At 48.0% G+C, this 22,202-nt stretch overlaps 1 protein-coding gene across 2 annotated transcripts in view; it reads left to right on the forward strand.

Annotated features, from left to right (window-relative positions):
- Positions 1 to 3,465: 3,465 nt before the first annotated feature.
- Positions 3,466 to 22,202, forward strand: part of SIPA1L2 (signal induced proliferation associated 1 like 2) — a 108,757-nt gene continuing 90,020 nt past the window's right edge. For both annotated transcript variants that reach the window (XM_047088736.1, XM_047088735.1), the window contains exon 1: positions 3,466 to 4,965. In XM_047088736.1, coding sequence (XP_046944692.1) covers positions 3,489 to 4,965 — 1,477 coding nt within the window. In that variant the 5' untranslated portion in view covers positions 3,466 to 3,488. The remainder of the gene's footprint in view (positions 4,966 to 22,202) is intronic.

Raw genomic sequence — 22,202 nt, forward strand, 5'->3', positions numbered from 1 at the left:
TGCCATGTGCTGTGTGAATATTGGTATTTTCAGCACGTGCCATGACATGGAAAAGAAAGACTGGGATACTTCCTAAATTTTTTAAATAGCATTTGGTCTCATAAATGGGAGGATAAAGGAGTTTTAAAATGGTTAAGATGGCTCCTTGCATCTCATGGGTACACTGGTCGTATTTTTATGTAGCGATTGGTTACGTTTCTGTTGTCTTCAGCAAGAATCAGCCTTTACATTTTCCATTCTCGGATCAGTTTGGGGAATTTGTGGTTTGCCAGGAAATCATTAGTTTCCTCTGTGTTCAAAGTTGTTGCTTTACAGTTGCTTGTGGTATAATTCTTCTTATGCTTAATATTTATTTTAATCTCCTGTATATGTGGTCATGTTTCCTTTCCCATGTCCAGACTTGTATAATATTGTTCTTTCTCTCTTTGCCTTTTTCAGGCTTTGGAAGGAGTAGATCTGTTTTCTTGCTCTTTTTTAAAAAAAACTACCGTTTGGATTTGTCCCTTTTCTACCTTGTTTTTCCCCCATTCCGTTAATTTCAGCTTTTATCTTTATTCTTTCCTTCTTTCCTGGTTTCTTTGAGGGCATTTTGTTCTAATATTTTAAGGTGGTGGTGCTTAGCTGCTGATTATATTTTTTCAAAGTACAGTGTGGTGGTTTCGGTGGGCATGGTTCTTCCTTCTTTATACACAATTAATTAGTATGTAATTAATAGTATATACTTGCAAATGAGTGTCATATGAATGTCTGTTGAGAATTCACATATCTCTGTACCAGCCATTAGAAATCATTTGTAAGCCTTCAAATTCATTGGGTTCTATAAGCAGCAGAGTCATCAATAGAATTTAGAGATCCTGTAGAAGCCGGTCTAGTAAATCAAATACCATTTCAGCAGCGAGACTGTAGGCAACAAGTTGTTTTCTTTCATATCTCAGTTGTCAAATTTTTTTCAGTTTCCAGGAAAGCATTCTGTAATAGCCTAAATTGTACAGGAAATAACTGTCATTCAGAATCGCCCGTGATCCTTTTAAACACAATAATTCCAAGTGAAATAGAGAAGATACAGGCCTGTCTCTTCTCTTTCTGAGAACCACGGACAGACACCAGTCTGTTTGGTTCACCGAAGCATCTGATTGTTCGTTCTCCCTTTGTTTACCACAGCCTAAAACATCATTCTGTTTCCTCAGTTATGAAGTTGCCCTGGGAATAGACAGCATCTTATCATTCCCAGTCCCTTTTTTTTTTCCCCAATGAGGGGAAGGCAAGTTGCCATGATAAGAAAATATCAGGTATTCCAAAAGACTACCACATGTTCATCTCAAAGCCACTAAGAACCCATCGGAGGGGCACCTGGCTGGTTCTGTCGGTGGAGCATGTGACCCTTGATCTCAGGGTGGCGAGTTCAAGCTCCACTTGGGTGTAGAGATTACTTAAGAAAAAAGAACCCATTGGAAAGAGTTCTAATACTGCTCAGCTGTTTGGAATTTTAATATTTTCTAACAAATATTTGCGGTTTTTTTTCGTGCTTTGATGAGGACTGAGGGAAATCAGCAATATTATACCTTCATCACCATCATTATTTTCAGAAGAATTAGAGCCATTCATACATTCTTATGCCAACAAGGAAGGCTTCCATCCGTTGGGGACATAATGATACCTGGACGATATTTTTGTCTAAATAGAGATGGAATACATTGAAACGGTGGTTTGTAATTAAAAATAAAAGTTGATTAAAATTCAAGTGTCAGGGCACCTGGTTGGCTCAGTCGGTTGAGCATCTGACTTCGACTCAGGTCCTGATCTCACAGTTTGTGGGTCCGAGCTCCGTGTCCGTCTCTGCGCTAACAGCTCGGAGCCTGGAGCTTGCTTCGGATTCTGTGTCTCCTGTCTGCCTCTGCCCCTCCCTGCTTATGCTCACAGTCTCTCTCAAAAATAAATGAATAAACTTAAAAAAAACAAAAAAAGTCAAGTTTCTATTAACCGCAAAGGTGCACAAAGGTATGTTGTATCTCTGTGATTTTATTTTACCCTGCACATTTATCAGATTGCCAGTGGCATAATAAACTAGAAAGTTAACACTCGTGGGATGCCCGGTGGCTCAGTTGGCTAAGTGGCCGACCTTGGCTCGGGTCTTAATCGCATGGCTGTGTGTTTGAGCCCCGCTTCGGGCCCTGTGCTGACAGCTCAGAGCTTGGAGTCTGCTTTGGATCTGTGTCTACCTCTCTCGCTGCCCCCCCCCCCCCCCCGCCCCGCTCATGTTTTGTCTCTCTCAAAAATAAATAAACATTAAAAAAAAAAAGAAACACTCGTTCAGATAGTCAGTTCTTTTTTTTTTTAATGTTTTTTATTGATTTTTGAGACAGAGAGAGACAGAGCATGAACAGGGGAGGGGCAGAGAGAGAGGGAGACACAGAATCCGAAGCAGGCTCCGGGCTCCGAGCTGTCAGCACAGAGCCCGACGCGGGGCTCGAGCTCACAGACCGCGAGATCATGACCTGAGTGGAAGTCGGACGCTCAACCGACTGAGCCACCCAGGCGCCCCTGGATAGCCAGTTCTTAAAGGCTCCCTCCCACTTCACCAGGAATCTCGGCGGGTTCTTATTTGATTGCAAGACCGCATTCTAAAAATACATTGAGAACGCCTGGTATTGATCCTTGTGCTGCTGGACATTTTGAGTTTACATGTTTTGAAAGGAAGTATAATGATACTCAAAAAATTACGTGGCCATTGTGTTACTCTTTATAACTAATGGAAATGTTTTGTCTACCTCATTTAAGCCAGGCCACATTAACAGATAATGTTGGTACAGAGATGAAGGGCGTGTTCCTGGCTGAGAGGAGCTTGAAGTTAGCTGGTGGAGGAGACTGGTCGATACACCAGCCAGTAGGAGTATAAAGAGATCTGTTCCCATTAGTGTAGACACGGGTGCTGTGGGAACACAAAGGAAGCACCCTTTGGCAGATGTGGGCTGAGGCCAAGTTTCTCGGAAAGGGTACTGCTCGATTCTGCATATAAGTGCCAGCCAGCCAAGTAGTGCGAGAAGGCAGAATGTTCCAGAGAGAAGGAGCAGTATGAGCAACAGAGACTTGAAACTTGATGACCGTTTGGGGGAACTGGGGATGGGCAGAAATTGGAGAGAAGGACCGATAAGAAACCCTATGTAGAACGCGTTGAACTTGAGCGACAAAAATTGCTAATGGCTGTTGTCTGTGTTTTAATTCAGGTGAAGGAAATACTCCAGGCCAGATGTCTTAAGGAATGCTCCTGAAAAGGACAGAGGCATACAAAATTAGTTCAACATCTGAGAAGCAAGCTGGTTTTGGGAAAACCATACTCTGAGGATGTTGTTTGCTTTCGGTTAAAAGGAGAAAGTACAGCTGTAGAGGAAGCCTTTATATCTGCGTTTACGGTCGCATCGTAAATGACAATGTAATTAGTTTCACCTCAGTCTTGCTGGTGAGCCTTGGAGCTTCTTGCCTCGGCAGACATGAGCGACCCAAGGCAGTCCCAAGAAGAGAAGCACAAGCTTGGCAAGGGCTCTTCCAAGTTCAAGGATCCTCCCAGAATCATGCAGTCGGATGATTATTTTGCTCGAAAATTTAAAGCCATTAATGGCAACATGGGCCCCGCCGCCTCTTTAAATGCCTCGAATTCCACCGAGAGCGGTGGTCCGGCTAATGGCACCCCAGCCGTGCCCAAGATGGGTGTGAGAGCAAGAGTGTGTGAGTGGCCTCCCAAGAAAGACTGCTCCAAGGAGCTGACCTGCAAGGCGCTGTGGGAAAGCCGGTCTCAGACCAGTTACGAAAGCGTCACGTCCATCGCGCACAACGGGCAAAGCGACCAGAGCGACGGTCAGCAAGAAGAGAAGCTCGATCTAGACTTTGTGGAGGCGAAGTACACCATTGGGGACATCTTTGTTCACTCTCCTCAAAGAGGGCTGCACCCCATAAGGCAGAGAAGCAACAGCGATGTCACCATCAGTGACATTGATGCTGAAGACGTCTTAGACCAAAATGCAGTGAACCCCAACACCGGGGCGGCCCTCCACCGAGAGTACGGGAGCACGTCTTCCATTGACCGGCAGGGCTTATCTGGCGAGAACTTCTTCGCTATGCTCAGAGGGTACCGAGTAGAGAATTACGACCACAAAGCGATGGCCCCTTTTGGGTTCCCTGAGTGTTTCCCCTGCGATCCTGCAATCTCTCCCAGCCTCCACGCGGCAGCACAGATATCCAGGGGAGAATTTGTCCGCATCTCAGGATTAGACTACATGGACAGTGCCCTCCTCATGGGGAGAGACAGGGACAAACCTTTCAAACGGAGGTTAAAGTCAGAGTCGGTGGAGACGTCCCTCTTCCGGAAGCTGCGAACTGTTAAAAGTGAACATGAAACGTTCAAGTTCACGTGTGACCTGGAAGATGGTCGCCTGGAGCGGAGCGTCCGCCCTTGGAATTGTCAGCGGTGTTTTGCACATTATGACGTCCAGAGCATTTTGTTTAATATCAACGAAGCCATGGCTACGAGGGCCAACGTGGGGAAGCGGAAAAACATCACCACCGGGGCCTCCGCGGCGTCCCAGACTCAGATGCCGGCGGGCCAGACAGGCAACTGCGAGTCCCCTCTGGGGAGCAAGGAGGACCTCAACTCCAAGGAGAACCTGGATGCTGATGAGGGAGACGGGAAAAGCAACGAGCTCGTCCTGAGTTGTCCTTACTTTCGGAACGAGACTGGCGGGGAAGGCGACAGGAGGATCGCCCTTTCCAGGGCCAGCTCGTCTTCGTTCAGCTCCGGGGAAGGCTGCTCCTTCGAGTCCTCTCTGAGCTCCCACTGCACGAACGCCGGTGTGTCGGTCCTGGAAGTGCCGAGGGAGAACCAGCCCATCCACCGGGAGAAAGTGAAGCGCTACATCATAGAGCACATTGACCTTGGGGCCTATTATTACCGCAAGTTCTTCTACGGGAAAGGTAAGGGAGCGTCCTGGGTGTGTGTGCGTGTATCCCAGACTGGTTTTTGCATGTTGCTTTGGGCCGGAGCCCCTTCACCGGGGAGTCCGAGGCCGTGGTTCACTGGACCCTCCGTCGCTTCCAGACTAACCCCTTCCTCAGGAACCCCTCTTCCTGCCTTTGCTGATTGGTGATCTCCAGTGTGGAATGACCACCTCTGTCTCTCTGCCTTCGCCAATTTGTGAGCATCACAGATGTCAGACCTGCTCTAGATTTACCCCTTTTTTTAATGTTATTTATTTATTTCTTTTGAGAGAGATAGAGCATGGGCAGGGGAGGGGCAGAGAGAGAGAGGGGGAGAGAGAGAATCCCAAGCAGGTTCTGACCCGTCAGCGCTGAGCCCAACGCAAGGCTCAGACTCACGAACTGTGAGATCGTAACGTGAGCCAAAAACAAGAGCTGGACACTTGACCGACTGAGCCACTCAGGCCCCCCCATGTTTTAAAAAGTTGATTTATTTATTTGAGAGAGAGAGAGAGACAGAACATGTGAGTGGGGGAGGGGCACAGAGAGAGAGAGAGAATCCCTAGCAGGCTCTGTGCTGACAGCACAGAGCCCCACGTGGGGCTTGAACTCACGAACCCTGAGATCATGACCTGAGCCAAAATCAAGAGTCAGATGCCTAACCAACTGAGCCACGCAGGCGCCTCTAGATTTTAAGACCTCTTCCGTGGGTTAACCTTTATCCCTCCCTTCTTCCTCTGAATAATCTCTCCTCCTGTTTACGGTGGATAATTCTGTCGCGTGTTTTCCCCCTCTAGTCTTTTCTGTGCTTTTTGGGTCCCCCCTCTGTTTCGTCTTTCCACTTCTGTGTCTTCACAGCTCCTGCTGCTCTGTTGTGTGCATTGGAAGTGTTAAGCAAATCTTTGCTGAAAGCATGTATAAATTAGCACGACAGATAGTTTTCCCGCAGCTCTGTAAGTGGCCCCCAAGGTTAAGATACAAACAATTCTTTGGTATTGTGATTTTAGAAATTCTTTCATCCTATGTGAAATAGTATTTACTTTTGTTTAGATTTTCGGGCTCGAAGGCTGCATTCCTCAGAAGTCCTGTAGTTGAGTCCTCAGCCTTTATATAAGTATCCTTAGTTATTCCAGGGACCTGAAATCTGCTTGGTTTGAGACACCTACAGAGAAGCAGGTCCCAATTACATATGGCAGCCACAGGCTCAATAAAAACACTCAGGGCATCTCACTGCTTTCTTACTGGGTGCAGATTACCACTTTGGCCCCTTTCTTATATAGGATAGCATACTTTTTCTTTTTCTTTCTTTCTTTCTTTCTTTCTTTCTTTCTTTCTTTCTTTCTTTCTGTTTTTCTTTCTTTCTTTTCTCTTTCTTTCTTTCTTTCTCTCTCTCTCTCTCTTTCTTTCTTTCTTTCTTTCCTCCTTTTTTTAAAGTAGGCTTCACTCCTAGGGCGCAGCCCAAGTGAGGCTTGAACTCGGGACCCTGAGATCAAGAGTCAGATGCGTAACTGATTGGGCCACCCAGGCGCCCCTTGGACAGTGTGCTTTTCAGAGCTGTCTTTTTCTGTTTTCAGTGGACCCAGCAGCCAGTCTGGAGAAGCTTCTCCACCGTCTGTCTTCTTGGTGAATGAACCGTTCTGCCACGGATGTGGATAGTTGTCGGATCGGTTTATGTCGGATCGGTTTCTGTCTTCAGAAATGTTTGCGTGCACTCTTTGACGCCAGTTGGTTCTTTTTGGTGGTGGGTTGGGGTGTGCCTCAGACCTCGGGGGGTCACTCCATCCATGTCAGTCCCTGGAGCATCGTTTAATACTTTTCTCCGTGGGCTACAGGCTTTAAAGAATTTGCTTGCTGGATAGATGGCAGTTGTTACATTCATAATGGTTTTCCCTCAGTTTTGCAATGAATTCAGGTTTAACCAATGACCCAGAATCCTGATATGAAATCATGTCAGTGATAGAATGATCATGATGTTGGATAAGCGGTTTAGCTAAATAGGCCCTTGCCTTACCACTGGTCACATGTTTGAGTTATCTTTCTGTTTTCATACTGATGACATAATGGGGCTCGAATAGTTCTGTCAGCGGGCCTTGGCTCCCCACGTGTATTTCCCTGCTCCCGTCTCAGTCCTGGCTTCTGGTAGAACCCAGAGAAACTTGGGCTTCCTTTTCAGTCTGCGCTGTATGAAAGAATGCCGGGCCCTCGTGACCCTGTTCATCCAGGCACAGCGCTTTACAAAATGCTGTTCAAAGATGGCCTCCAGGTGGGAACTAGTTATTTTTGGAAAGGGAGGCCGGGAAGAAATAGGCTCCCTAATTAAGATTCTTTTCATTGACGAAGCCATGGCTGTCGATGCCAGCAACAAAATAGCCTCTTAGAATCATGAGGCCCTGAAATCTTCAGGCAGTGAGTCATTTTGGCTTAGGTGAGTTTCATAAATAGTTTATGGCTCACCCTCCAAAGCGTCAGAACGTGAAAGTCCTGTACGTGTCTGTGAATGCGTACCTGTGTATTTATGCAAATACTGAGGGCCAGCATCCCGTGTGTACCTTGGGGCATATGTGTACTTGTGTATTAAGTATACATAGACGTGTACATGGAATGAGGGGTGGATGCTTTCTGAGGCAAGGTCACCACCATTAATGACCTTAGGTCTGTTCCCAGAGCTGGTTTTCGGTGCTGGGTTCTGTTTGTTCTCTTTTTGTAGGGTTTTTTTTTTTTTTTCCCCCTTGAACTCTCAATTGTCACTTCCTGGTAGTTTTAAAGAGTGTCTGTGAGTGGTTGTACTTCTTCCGCTTTTTTCTAAGCTGCTACTTAGGATTTTCCAGGGCGTTGGAAAGAACATCAGCAAACTTGTTAGCTTTGAAAGTGAAATTCAAAATAAGCTCCAGAGAACTTGAGGGCAGACACGCCCCCCCCCCACCCCCCGGGGGTGAGTCGTACGTGGACGCAGACAGAAGCCTTGGGGGTCCCGGGCGTCGGGCTCGGTCTGGTTCCGGGCTGCCCTGGGGATCTGTGAATGAGCCAGGCAGGTGAAATCTAGCACCTCTGCAAATGAGGGCGTGGGGCAGTGATCCCTGAGGTGGCTTTGTCCCGTGTTCCTCGATTCTGGGTTGAGGAAGGTGCCGTTGACCGAGCCGGCCCCGGCTGCTCTTGCCCTGCAGCCGTGACCTCTGCTACTTTCTCCTAGATTTAGCTCTTCCCCTGTGGGCCTGTGTGTCTCAGGATGAAACTGGCTACCACAGCATCTGCCGCTGCAGAGCCTTGAAGGACTGGAGACGGGCCACAGTCTGTGGGCTGTGGCCTCCGTGGTGCGGGACTGGAGACAGGGAGCAGGCTGGCACCCTGGCGTCAGCCTCTAGACTCAGACCTGCAAACAAACCCCAGGTTTCCTGGCAGGAACCTGCAGATAGAGGCCCCCCGGGCAGCCTGGCCCAGAGAAGGGTGTGTTCACAGGGACGGAGCTTCTTTTCTTTTTTCTCTTTCTCCTTCGCTCAGTTTTCCTCTTTGGAAGCAGGCGTTCAGGGATCGCCTTCCCGGGACCGCCTTTTCTTTTTCTCCACCCTCCCTTGCTCTGTGTGAAATTGCATTTTCAAAAGAATTGAGCGGCCCCCAATCGCTGGGGAAGGTTTCAAGTACAGAGTCTTAAGGATGCAGCTTACTCTTTCCTGGGTGGGTGATGTGGGATGGCTGCCCTTTGTGCCGAGGGGCGCTCCTGTGACACACAGTCCCTGGGCGGGCTCGGTAACAGCCCTGCAGAAGGCTTTACGCCGGGGAGTGGTTAGCCCGCAGCAAGCTGTGGACCAACATCGCTTGTCCGGGCAAATCCGTCTGTAGCCTGGAGGGAAACAGCTTTATTTATTTATTTTTTAAATTTTTATCTTTTTAAAAGTGGGTTCTCTCCTACGGTGTTTCCGTCTAGATGAGGTGAAGAGGTCCTTAGGAATTGGTGATATGATACCTGCTCTTGAAAAGCCTGCCATTTAAAATTTTTAATGATTTATTTGTTTTTTTTTGGGGGGGGGGAAGACCGAGCGTGAACGGGGGAGGGGCAGAGAGAGAGAGAGGGAGACACACACACAGAATCTGAAACAGGCTCCAGGCTCTGAGCTGTCAACACAGGGCCCAACGCAGGGCTCGAACTCGCAAACCATGAGATTCGTGACCTGAGCTGAAGGCAGACACTTAACCGCTTAACCAACTGAGCCGCCCGGACACCCCTTGAGTGAAACAGCTTTTTATTTTTTTAAATTTTTTTTTCAATGTTTTTATTTATTTTTGGGACAGAGAGAGACAGAGCATGAACGGGGGAGGTGCAGAGAGAGAGGGAGACACAGAATCAGAAACAGGCTCCAGGCTCCGAGCCATCAGCCCCGAGCCCGACGCGGGGCTCGAACTCACGGACCGCGAGATCGTGACCTGGCTGAAGTCGGACGCTTAACCGACTGCGCCACCCAGGCGCCCCGAAACAGCTTTTTAAAGGAGAGCGGGGACTGAAGCAAGAGTAGGGAGTGCTGCCTAAGGATCCTCACTGTTGCTGGTGATGCCCATGAAGAAAAATGGGTGCGGCCTGCCACGCTCCTGTTTCCCTCGTGGAAGCCCCAGTGAAATCACGACTTCCATCTTCTGTGAGTTTTCCATTTGGGAAGCAGGTGGCGAGGAAAGGCCCCTTGGACAGGGATTCTAGTTGTACGAGCCTGTTTGGATACTCGAGCTTCTGTTGCTGCACGGTGGCTGGCTTCGCGTCCTTCTGGACCTCCTGGGCACTTGGAGCCGCTGGTCAGCCATGGGCTGTCCCCAGCAGGGCTGGAGTGGAGCTGTGGGATCGCGAAGACATGCCGTGGGTCCCTGCATGCCAACCGTGCGTCTTTTCCTTTTTAGGAAATTGCACACCAGCAGAGTTACTCAAGAGTTCTGAAACTGTTCTCTTCCTTAGTTCAGACCACACTTGTCTTCTCTAGACAAGAATAGCTCTAGAAGGCAGCCTGCATCATTTTTAGGTGAAGAAAGCTCAAACCAGAGAGATAAAGCTGGGTCTCTCTGGAGACTTTGGAGTGGAAAGCAGCCAAGTGTTGGAGCCATTGGGACATTGTTTTACGCGGGTACAGAAACATGTCCTCTTACTTTAGGGGAAAATACTAAGATTGCCAAGAATTTGGCCTAGAATTCTTCCACGGCGCATCAGTGTTATACGATCATTACAGGAAAATATAGTCAAGAAGCCAAAGAAAAAGGAGTAAAATCAGCCCAGTCAGTCCCTAAGAGACAATCACCGTGAACAGTTTCCTCTTTATCCTTGTAGGCTTTTTCTGATGCAAATACGTTTATGTAAATGGAACCTTCTATTGCTGTGTCTGTGGAACTTGCTCCGGAGGATCTTCCTTCTGTGTTATTATGCGTAGAGCTGTATCAGCATTTTCTGAGCCATTATCAATTATCACTATCTGCTTGGGGGGGATGCCAGGTATTTGCCACCCATGATCCGGGCAGAAGAGTTAATGACTGGATTTGCTTTATTTCAGAGAAAAACCCACCAGCTTGATAGAGGCACAATGATAATGGGACATCTATTTCTTACTGTCTTAGATGCAGTATATACCTACAAAACGACTCCTGTCAGATAGAGTAGTGTTCATTTTAGCAAGCAGATCTTTACTTACAAGAGTAAATTAAAAAAAAATTTTTTTTTCAACGTTTATTTATTTTTGGGACAGAGAGAGACAGAGCATGAACAGGGGAGGGGCAGAGAGAGAGGGAGACACAGAATCGGAAACAGGCTCCAGGCTCTGAGCCATCAGCCCAGAGCCCGACGCGGGGCTCGAACTCACGGACCGCGAGATCGTGACCTGGCTGAAGTCGGACGCTTAACCGACTGCGCCACCCAGGCGCCCCTCCCTACAAGAGTAAATTTTTATACAGTACGTTTTAATATCATAAAGTTTGAAAAACTACAAAAATTTGAATCCTAGCCTCCCCCTTCCCCTCCCCCACTTGAATGTGGACTGACTCACTTCCAAGGGATAGGGCACGGAAGGGGGGACAGCTGCGGTGGAGAAGTCTGGAAAGCACCACCCGAGCCAGGTCACCAAGGTCAGCGTCAACATTGATAGGTCATGCGGTTAGCGTATAACCTTGACATGACGGGAATGGCATTTCTGGGGTCTTCCTACAAACCTGTAACCTCAGTCTGATGAGGAAACATATCAGATCCTAGCCAAGAGATTCTCTGCAAAATCCCTAACCGCTGCTCCTCAGAACTGCCAAGGGCATCTGAAACTAGGAGTCTTAGAAACTGTCACGGTCTACAGGAGTCTGTGAGAGACATGACAGATAACTACAATGGGGTGTCCCGGATGGGATCCTAGAAGCAAAAAAGGACATTAGGTAAAAACTAAGGAAATCTGAATAAAGATGGGCCTGATCAATATCACTATCAATATCCAAGCTTTAACGGAATGAACATACCAAAGAAACGTAAGATGTTACCAACTGAGAGACTGGGCAGGGGGTGTGAGAAAACTCTACTATCTATCTGCAGCTTTTCCTTGAATCACAACCAGCTTCCAAATGGTTTGCTTTAAAATTTTTTGAAAAGGCAAGTCTTAAATTGTCATGATATATTTAACAGGAGAATCTTTAAAATAACAACAAAAAGAGCTTATAGGCAGTTCTTAAAAGTATCAGAAACCTGTAGGTTCCTGTTACTTTCATTAAGCTATTTAGGATTCCTGTGAGCAGCTGACTCCACTGTGTGTTTCAAATAGAGTGAAATTGACAAAATGTCACTTTCCCACAGCCCTTTCTATATGCATCCTGGGGAATGCCAGGAGTATGTTTCTCAAACTTACCTAGAAGAGCAGGGGAATTTACATTTTCTTCTGTCTTTATTGAAATGCACAGACATTCTCCCTTTGAATTTCCCCTGAAATGTGCACATTGAGGCAGGGTGGTTGTGAGGTGCCCTTCGGGAAACCCTAGCTTCTCAGGCTCCCAAATTTCTGCTGAATTAACTGTCTGAAGAAAAAGCTTTATGCCCAACTCTTTTTTCTTGCCCCTTAGGATTTTCTATAACAAGTCCAAGGAAAGAAATATGTATCTTTTAGAAATCCTCTGTAAGGAGCTGAAATGGTTTTACAGGGCAGGTTTTGTTGCATAGATTGAAAAGCTAATCTTAGTTTGACCACTTGTCTCCCTTCTGTCTGGTGCTTTAAGGAGACCTGGCGTTTATGGTTCCATCATTCGCCTGTGATTTCGTTTCTTCTCTGTTTCTTATAAAAGGAAGATGCCAGAGAGAACTTCTTTGATTTCTCCTTCCCATCTTAGCTTCACAAGACTTCTGGAGTGTGAGCAGATTGGACTTCTTTTTGAAAAGATTGGAACTTTCCAGAGAAGAGTTTTTAGCTGCCTCTGGGTGGATTGGGTCTCCAGCAAAAATCTCATCGTCACCATGATATAAAGTGCAAGACTGGCCTCTCCAAGGTCCATTTCTGCCCCAAGATGCCAGCCTTTAAGTTTTGAAGGCCCCTTCCTGTGTCTTTGTGCTGCCCCGGGCTGTGCCATTGGCACCACCGGGGGATGAATTCCTCTGTTGGATCTGCAGCACCTCCGAGAATTCTTTCTAGGACCTCTCTTCTCTAAGAAAAGCTCACTGTTTTTATTAACAACTCCTAACCAGCTCTAGGTAAACTCACCTTTTTCTCCAGCGGTAATTTTTGTCATTGGTATTTTCACTGAAGAATAATATTTGTGCATACGTGTGCTAAATGAACAAATAAAAACAGATTCTTCTAGAATGTGTAGAGTATGCCTGTCTGGATACCAACTTACCATTTGGCGGCTGGAGAATTTGCCTTCCTGCCTGTAGGAAGAAGGGCCCATCCATTCTAACTATGAATGGTGAAGAGTCCAGAATTTTCTGAAGCCAGATTCCTGGGTTTACATCCCAACTCGGTTTTAGGCAAGTCCTTCAACTCCTTTGTGCCTCAGTTAGTCATGTATAAAATGGGATCACAATAAAAACATCTCCTGGGGGCACCTGGGTGGCTCAGTCGGTTATGCGTCTGACTCTTGATTTCATGTTCCCATGGTTTCGTGAGTTCAAGCCCCACATTGGGCTCTGTGCCGACTGTGGAGAGCCTGCTTGGGATTCTCTGTCTCTGTCTCTCTCTCTGCCCCTCCCCTGCTCTCCCTCCTCTCTCAAAATAAATAAGTAAACTTAAAAATGTATCTCCTGTAAAGGGCTTACAATGGTACCTGTCACAAGGCATGCATCCTCCTTGTCCAAGTCGCTCTTCCATGAACTTGCAAAACTTTCTGTCTAGAAAGAAACTATTGTCCACACCACTGGGACAGCATTTAAAGGGCAGTACTTTATTGTAATGGTTAATAAAAGACGAGGAGGGAAAACATAGAACCATATGGCGGGGGGCGGGGGGGGGGCTGGGGAAAGGTGTCTGATGAAGTCTGCCACCCTCTTCCAAACGTATTCACTTAAGTTTCACTAATGTGACAGTGACAGTTGTGGGCGGGAGTATACCTTACATGTCAAATGAACCCCATTGCTGAGCTATGCATGGCTGCATTTGCTCTGAATTTCATGCCTGGTGGCTCCTTTTTCTTTCCCCCCCTCTGGTTTTGTACAGTGACTGAAGAAAATTAATAGGGAGTTGGACACTATTAAATTCATACGGGTGAACTGAGGACCACCTAACAATTGGACTATTCTGAGACCCGCATTCCTCCCTGAGCGGACATAATCGACTCCGCTCCTCACCTCTCCGCCTGGCCGGCGTGGCCTCCGCAGACAGAGCTCCCATTGAGGCCCGGCCGGCTCTCAGCGGGGAGGAGCTGCCCAGATACACGGGAGGTGCGGCCTCGTGGCTTCTCGTGGTACCAGTTCCGTGTGGCTGGCGGTGGGAACTTCCCGGGCTTTCTCACATCTGCCGCAGCGGGGAGGTCACAGCTGCCACCTGTTGCCGCGTTGGAGGAACTTGGGGAGGACTATGTGCACATGTCAGCCTGTTGACCCTTTGGCCTCAGAGGCTTTGCAGTCAGCTATTGCGGAAGAGGAACTAATGTTCTGTTATTTCCCGAGAAGTGGAGGGTCGATGCTGTAGGATCCGTGAACGGCGTGACCGACGTGCAGTTAACTGGCTAGAGCTCCTTGCACTGTGCCCTTTACTGGTACCGTATGCTGGCCGTCAGAGTCTTTGGAACGTAAGGTCTCAGAGCCCCCAGAAGCTTAGCAAATCCTCCCCGCCTTGTGTTTGTTCCCTTCCAGGATTTATGCCACTCTTGGTCCCACTCAAGAAGGACCATGCAAAGCTGGACAGCTACCCCCCCTTGGAAACGGCCCCCACCTCTCAGCTTTTATGCAGCGAATTCTTGCTTGCTCTCCTTCCCATTCTTGTAGCAAATACCCCTGAAAACGGTGCGTCGTCAAAGGAAGCCTATCTGCCAGTCGCCTTTTTTCTCCAGTCTTTCCCTTTTTATTCAAGGTTTTCTTAAAGCGGTGTCTCCCAAGATACTGTCCTTCTGTTCAGAACAGATGGGTTGGCTCATCTGTAAGTTGTGTTCATTTTACCAGGCATTAGCTGATTTTCAGAATTCAGACCTTCCATGACTCTCAGCACCCCTGAGTTGTTGTACGCGAGAGAGTCCTAAAACCAGCCCCACCTGGGTGCGCATCCCCTCTGTCACACCAGGCTGTGACCTCGAGCAAGTCACTTAACGCATCAGCTTCTGTAATATTATCTGTGAAACGGGGTTACCTCCTCGTAGGCAGGGAGGAGGAAGTGAGTTCATTTATGTAAGGTATGTTAAGTGTTCTTTTCGCTGTAATGCCTCAGGTTTTCAAGCTTGGCTAATCCTTTGGTTAAATTTTGATCAAAGGAGCCTTCACAGGGCAAAAATGCATCCTTTTCGCCATCATGGTAAATTCAGTAATTGAATCCATGAAACATGAGCAGGGAGCTTGAGATTTCTTAAAGTTATCTGATGACTCTTAACGTTACCATCTGCAAAAGCAGGCCCCAGGGTTCTTAACTCCTTCATTGCTTCGTTCATTCACTAATCCGTTGTCTCTTGCTGACTTTCTCCTTTGTAAGTCTTAAGAGGGCTCCGAACAGGGGAGCTGATCTAAAATGCAGACGCGCAGTTGTTTGGAGGGAAAGGTGGGGAAGGAGAGACGTGGTAGGTGGGAACTCAGCGAGCAGCCACCTGCAGCCGTGGATGTGGCCCAGATGGGCCGTGAGCCAGCAATTAAGTGACCAGCTTGCCACCGAAAGAACAAACGTTAAACTGTGTTTTATGGAAAAATAGCAGGAAAGCTGCTGCTGTGCCCTTGAACCCAGTAAAGGGAGGGCCGCAGGGCCCAGATCCAGGGCCTCCTGTGGCTTTGGGGGACTTGTTAATGGTGCCGTGGGCCGTGAGGTGCTAACACCTGACAAATCACGTGAGGCCGAGCTGTGGGTGAAGCTTCTGCACACCTGGCCGCGGGAGGCCCCGCGGACTTGGGGATCGTCACCTGCTCAGCTCCTTAGCCGTGAACCCGATAAATCTCCTTTCCAAGACACTGCAGGACCTGGAAACCGCCTCTGGGCTAAGGTCACAGGTGACTCCCTCCCCTTTTGCTTCTTAATTCTCCTGAGTTAGATTTTTCTTTCCTGACAAGCAATGCGCACCACGGAGATGTGCCGAATCTCCTTTCCTGCGCTGCAATCTTGTTAACCGATTTTTTTTTTTTTTGATCTGCTCTGTTGTATTTGCATGATACGTGGATTTTCATTAGCTTCCTTTCTGCCAAGGGAGGGTTTTATCCCACGCACCCTGAAAGTGATTTTCTGGAAATTGTGTGCTTGGGATAAGGACGAGCTCTGGTTGGGGATGGGGGGCTTGCTCGCTGTCCCTTGCCCACAGATGGGAAGGCTCACGTGATGCAGGTGGACGAGCTGAGGTGTCCTGAAGGGGACCCAGGGTGTCCCCTTGGTCCTTAAGGACCAAGTTAAGTTAAGGAAGGCTTAACGGGGTCCTTCCTGGACACTTCAGAGGGGGCACCTTCCCAGTTCTTCATGGTTCACAGAAGCTGAAACAGCGAGTTAAGCCATTCCAAGAATCGAGTTATGATTTCTTTGGAAACACACCCAGGTCACCTGCTCTATTCCCCGGTGAAACTGGGAGTATGGAGCCTAGCCTTAGATAATGGCTAGGAGGGGGCCAGGTGGCTGGCTCAGAAGGTTGAGCGTCCGACTCTTGATTTGGGCTCAGGTCACGATCCCACAGTTCGTGAGTTTGAGCCCCTACACCGGGCTCTGTACTGACAGCGCAGAGCCTGCTTGGGGTTCTCTGTCTCTCCCTCTCTCTCTGCACCCCCGCCCCGGACGCGCTCTCTCTCTCTAAATAAAATAAATGAACTTAGGAAAAGAAAAAGAAAAGAAAAGAACCAGGAGGTCTCAGAGCTGGCATGTCCAAAGATGTGATGATTGTAAGTGGCAGGAACGTCCCCTGTCCGCTTGCATTCAGAAAGCGTGTCTTGTAAAATGGAGAGAGAAACATTGGAAACAAGTGTGTGGAGGCAGACATGAAAGAAAAAAAATGTTCTGTCTCAAATTTGCCTGTCGTCTTTGGTGAAAAAGATGATATACAAATTTCAGATTCCTCCAGTTAAAAGAAAAACAACTTCTAGTTCCTGATGGAACTCATTCAGCAAAATATATGCCTCTGCGTTCATAAAAAGACTGCAACGAATGGGATGTAGCTCTCTAGGTGATTACAGATCGGCATTTTGAGATTAAAAGCGTGAATCCCCTTCAAGGCTGACCCTCGTGCTTTGCAGGACTGTTGGGGCTCAAAATCAAAATGCCCCACAATGCTGTTTATTGTATGTTCACTCCTTTTTTGTTTTTGATTGATTTATTTTTTTTGTCAGTATCATGCATATCTTCCATTATAATACCTCTCTCAGATTAAGGATAGGTGTGTTATGTGTAATTGGATGGTGGAGGGGCAGGGAGCTGGCACTGAGGCTAAGAAGGGTTACGTAACTAACCCGAGGTTAAACAGATGATAAGTTAGCGTAGCCCGGGTTCAGAAACCATTAATCAGGCTTGTTAGAATTACACATATTTAAGAATACACGCGTTTGGGACTGCGAGTTCATTGTGGCACACCGGAGGCAGATGTTATCTCTCCCTCTCCCAAAACCCCACTAAAAATGATAGCGAAGGAATAACAAAAGGGCGTAAAGCCACGAAGGAAAAGAGAACTAGGGAGAAGCTTCACGAGGCAAGATCTTCCAAAGCGGACGGAAGAGGCACACCAGCTTTGCAGATTGGAAGGGTGCGTGTGGCAGCGACAGGCCATCAGAAGGCAGCCCATCCACACCGCAGAGCCAGGTACCTCCGAAGAAGAGCTGGGGGCGGGGCAAGGGAAGGGGACCAGTTATAAACATGTGTAAAAGGCCGGATTTTCTCTCCTGTCCCTTATAGTCCGTTAACCACTCGTCCCCACCCGGGCAGAAAACTGTAGGTTTATTCTGGAGAAGTTGAACAACAGCTGAGCTAAAGGCAGGACTGGGGCACTTAACTGGAGATGGGGGATTGAGTGGAAGTCCACACAGTGAGATGCCCGGCCCTGTCCCCTTATTTGGGCTAAGTACCTGCAGACGGGGGCAGAAGAAGTTTCCCTGGAGCCGTGGATCGGCTTAAAATAAGACCTACCTCGACTGATGGCTGCGGTTCCCCCATTAGAACAGTTGAGTCCCCGCTCGATCGGTGTGAGGATATGAAGTGGACTTTAAAGCAAGTTGGATCACCGTAGACGGGGGATTTCATAATGATAAAAGGGTTGGTTCCAAGTGCCTAAAAACATGGCTTCAGAGTATGTAGAAAAAGCAAAAGCTGGTCAAACTAAAAGGAAGAAATCATCAAGTCTCCAATCTAAATCCTCTACATATCAAAAACATACAAATAGAAATGGAGAATTTTTGAGGGGCGCCTGGGTGGCTCAGTCGGTTGAGCGTCCGACTTCAGCTCAGGTCACGATCTCACGGTACGTGGGTTCGAGCCCCGCGTCGGGCTCTGTGCTGACGGCTCAGAACCTGGAGCCTGCTTCGGATTCTGTGTCTCCCTTTCTCTCTGCCCTTCCCCTCTGTCTCTCTGTCTCTCTCTTTCTCTCTCTCTCTCAAAAATAAACATGAAAAAAAAGAAAAATTTTGAAAGATACTGTTTACATTATCCTAAAAAATTAACAACCTAGGATGAAATCTAAAGAAAGGTATGAATGGATGACAGAGAGCCACAAAACATAGCCAAAATGAAGGAAAACCCTAAGTAGGTGGAGGGGACACGTTGTGGTTGTGAGTTAGAATAGTCAGTATGTCAAAATTCAAAGAATTTTTTTTGTGGGAACAGAATTAAGAGTGAGGAAAGATTGAGCAGAGCCCTGCTATTTTTCAAGCCAAGGAGAGCGGCTTTTTAAATTTTTCTGCATATACTTATGTTAAAATAGAGTAGATAGGCCTTGTGACAGTTGCCTCGACTGCGTGTGTGGCTTTTTCTTCTGGATTGTTGATTCTGTAGTGGATATTAGTGGTACCTCCTTGGTATTAAATATGCTTATTCATATTACAGAACCTGGAATGTGTAATTTCTCATTGGTTTCCAGTAGTGTTAGCCCCACAGGACTAGACCATTTTGAAGCAGGCACTATACCGTGTCCTGCTCGATGTTGTGTCCTTGTGTTTATCAGGTCTGGCACACGGCTGAGGCATAGACCACGCTGGGTGTTTGAGTGAATGGATTGAAACGAATTGCGTGTGGTGCACTGAATACTGGCCCCCGAAGATACCCAGGTCCTAATCCTCAGACCCTGTGTGTGTTGCCTTGTATGGCAAAAGCAGCTTTCCAGATGTGAGTAAGTTAAGGATCTGAGACCAGGAGCCCATGCCGGATTCTCTGGCTGGACCCCGAATGCCATCCCGAGTGTCCACGTAAGAGGCAGGCAGAGGGAGATCTGGGGAGAAGCATGCATTGTGGCCCCTGACGCAACATCTAGGGCTGGATTCGAAGACAGAAGAAGGAATTCAAGGAATACAGCTCTCAAAGCTGGAAGAGGCTGGGAAACAGATGCTTCCCTAGAACCTTCCTAGGGAACGTTGCCCTGTCACAGCCTTGACTGCGGCCCGTTGAAACTGACTTTGGGCCTCTGACCTCCAGGGCGGTGAGGCAATAATTGAGTGTTGTTTTGAGCCTCCCAGCTTGTGACAGTTTGAGCAGCGCTAGGAAGCGGACATTCTCAGGTGTATCCCTTCTCAGTCTTGTAAATATTTCGAGAAACCATGTCGCCCCTCTCACGGGGGCAGTTCCTGCGGCATTTCTGGATGCCGAGACCTTTCACGCTGTCTTTTGCACTCGCCAGCATGAAATGAGCTGCCTCCTTGTTTCTGTTTTGATAGTCCTGGTTGAGGTTCAGTACGACCGTAACTTCTGAATGAGGGAGCCTACGTCAGTTCCTTCATTCAAGTCCAAGTCTTTAAATACTTAACACCGGTCAGGCATAGTTCCTATCAGGCCTTGAGGATATAAAAGTTGAAGGACTTAGCCTCATCTGGAGGTGAGGTGAATATTTCCAGTGGAATCGATGTGTGGGGTTGAGTCTGAAATGATGACTGAGAATGTCAAGTGCAGAAAAGCGACAGGAGTGCCAGGCCGAGGGGGGAAATGGCACGAGTTGGGGGAGTTATGGGAGAGGAATCTGTGGGGAGTTGGGGGGTGATGTCACTGAGGAACTTACAGGAGAAAATGGGTGTGGGGGGGTGGAAGGACAGACGGACGTTCAGACAGATACATGTAAAGACAGAGAGAGAGTCAGAACACACAGCCATGGGCCAAAGGTGGAGCCTTGGGACACATCCAGGTGACGAGGAGAAGCCAGAGGGGCACCCACAAAGGAGACCCAGAAGGAGAGCCCCCGGGGGGCAGGCTCACTTTGGAAGGACACTCCCGGAAGCCCACCGTGCCCAGCGAGGCAGACAGGCCTGTGGAGACAAAACCCCAGCGGTGGGACGGTAGAGGCGGGTGGAGCCCTGAGCAGCAGTTGGAACATGGCAGGAGAGAGCCAATACTGAGCGGAGGGGCAGGACTTCTCCTCCCCGAGGGGCCGTGGGGTGGTCCACGGGGCTGGGGGCATCCTCACGACTCCCATCTGTGCCAGAGGCCCGTCCACCTACCAGTGGCTCTTCCTCTCACCCAGGTAGGGGCACCCGGGTGGCCCAGTCGGTTAAGCGTCTCACTTCAGCTCAGGTCATGATCTGACGGTCTATGAGTTCGAGCCCCGCGTCAGGCTCTGTGCTGACAGCTCGGAGCCCGGAGCCTGCTTCGGATTCTGTGTCTCCCTCTCAGTCTGCCCCTCCCATGCTCGCACTGTCTCTCTCTGTCTCTCAAAAAATGAATAAATGTTAAAAAAAATTTTTTTTAAACAGACAAAAAAAACCCAAAGGTATACTTGACCTATAGTACTTCACCCCTTTTTAAGTGTAGATTTCTAAGAGTTTTGACAGATGGATGCGGCCAGTAACCAGTAGCACCATCAAGGTGCAGGGTAGCTCCCTCGCCCCAGAAAATCCCTGCGTGTCCCCCGGTGGCCAGCCCCTGCCCCCATGCCTGGCTGCGCTAGCCTGTTGGGCCGGGCAGCACCTGCCACGTGTGAGAGCAGAACCCATGGCCGAACTCGGGTTATCAGGAATTAGAATTCATGATTCGGTTCCCCTAATCTGGGCTCTCCGTTTCACCACGAGAAGGGGTTTTGCTCACTTGGTCGGTCCTCTTCCCCCTAAAATAACTTGAAGCTTATTTGATATTTTTTTTTTCAACGTTTTTATTTATTTTTGGGACAGAGAGAGACAGAGCATGAACGGGGGAGGGGCAGAGACAGAGGGAGACACAGAATCGGAAACAGGCTCCAGGCTCCGAGCCATCAGCCCCGAGCCCGACGCGGGGCTCGAACTCACGGACCGCGAGATCGTGACCTGGCTGAAGTCGGACGCTTAACCGACTGCGCCACCCAGGCGCCCCATGAAGCTTATTTGATTCTTGTCAGCAGCGTTCGTCAAATCCCTAAGAGGGAATCCACTTGAGCATTTTTGCAAGAAACTTACTGAATTGGGCCCTAAGAAGGAAGCTTTTGCCTGATGATGGCTGGTTGTGCTTTAGTGCACTTTCCAAATATTTTCCCCAATGCATCTGCCTTATGAGAAATGAGGTAAAGGTGCAAGTTCTTGTCAGGACAGTTAGTAACCACAGCTAAGAAAATTCCACATTGATTTCATTCTAAGTTTGCAGGTGCATTTTCCACAGGATCTAGTATAATGCCATAGTCCTAATAGTCACTATCGCCAGCTCGAATACAACGATGATATACCCGGGAGCCTGAAGTAGACAATGAACTGTTGTTAGTCTCTGTTTTCAATGAATATTTTTAAATTGTTGATTAAAACCCAAATAAAATGGGGCACCTGGGTGGCTCAGTTGGTTGAGCGTCTACTCTGGATTTCAGCTCAGGTCATGATCTGCGGGTCATGGGATCCAGCCCCATGTCAGGGTCCACACTGAGTGTGGACAGTTAACCTGGCTGTAATTAGCATGTAATTTACTCGCGAAAAACAAAGACTTTTTTCCTAGGGTGTAAGTCCAGGATTATAGTAAGTCAGTAATTCATCCTGCAGCCCCTAAAATTAGTTGACTTGCTGCTCGTAGCCCTGACTGTAAAGAGAAATAATGTCAGCGTTAATCTCATTTGGTTGTAAGAGGTGAAGAGGTAAATGATTGTGAAAGTAAAGAAGTAAATGCCCCTACTCCTCATTGGCTTTGGGCACTGTTTGCCCTGCCTCGTGCAGGTGCTGTTTTCACCCTGATTTCTACTTTCCGAATAGCATTTCTTGTTTCTTCAAAAATTTAACGTGGCAGAAAACGTTGGCATAACCAAAAGGCTTTAGAATACACAGTTTTCTTCAAGCTTCTAAATGTGCTACGTTGTATTTATTTTTAACTAAAAATGAAGAGTCAGGAAAGAATGGGCCAAAACCCAGAAGGTGCCAGTCAAAGGGGGTAAGTGTGGTTTTGCATATGGGGTGTCGAATATATGTGGAGACTCATGACCATCTCTGAGGAGCAGTGTCCTTGGGGGTTCCCGTGCTAGATGGACGATAGGACCCCAGAAATCTGTTCCTGCCATGAGAC

Source organism: Lynx rufus, unplaced genomic scaffold, assembly GCF_022079265.1.
Source record: "Lynx rufus isolate CCGP_SWC_20201006 ecotype Redwood Valley unplaced genomic scaffold, mLynRuf1.p SCAF_25, whole genome shotgun sequence".
NCBI lineage: Eukaryota > Metazoa > Chordata > Mammalia > Carnivora > Felidae > Lynx > Lynx rufus.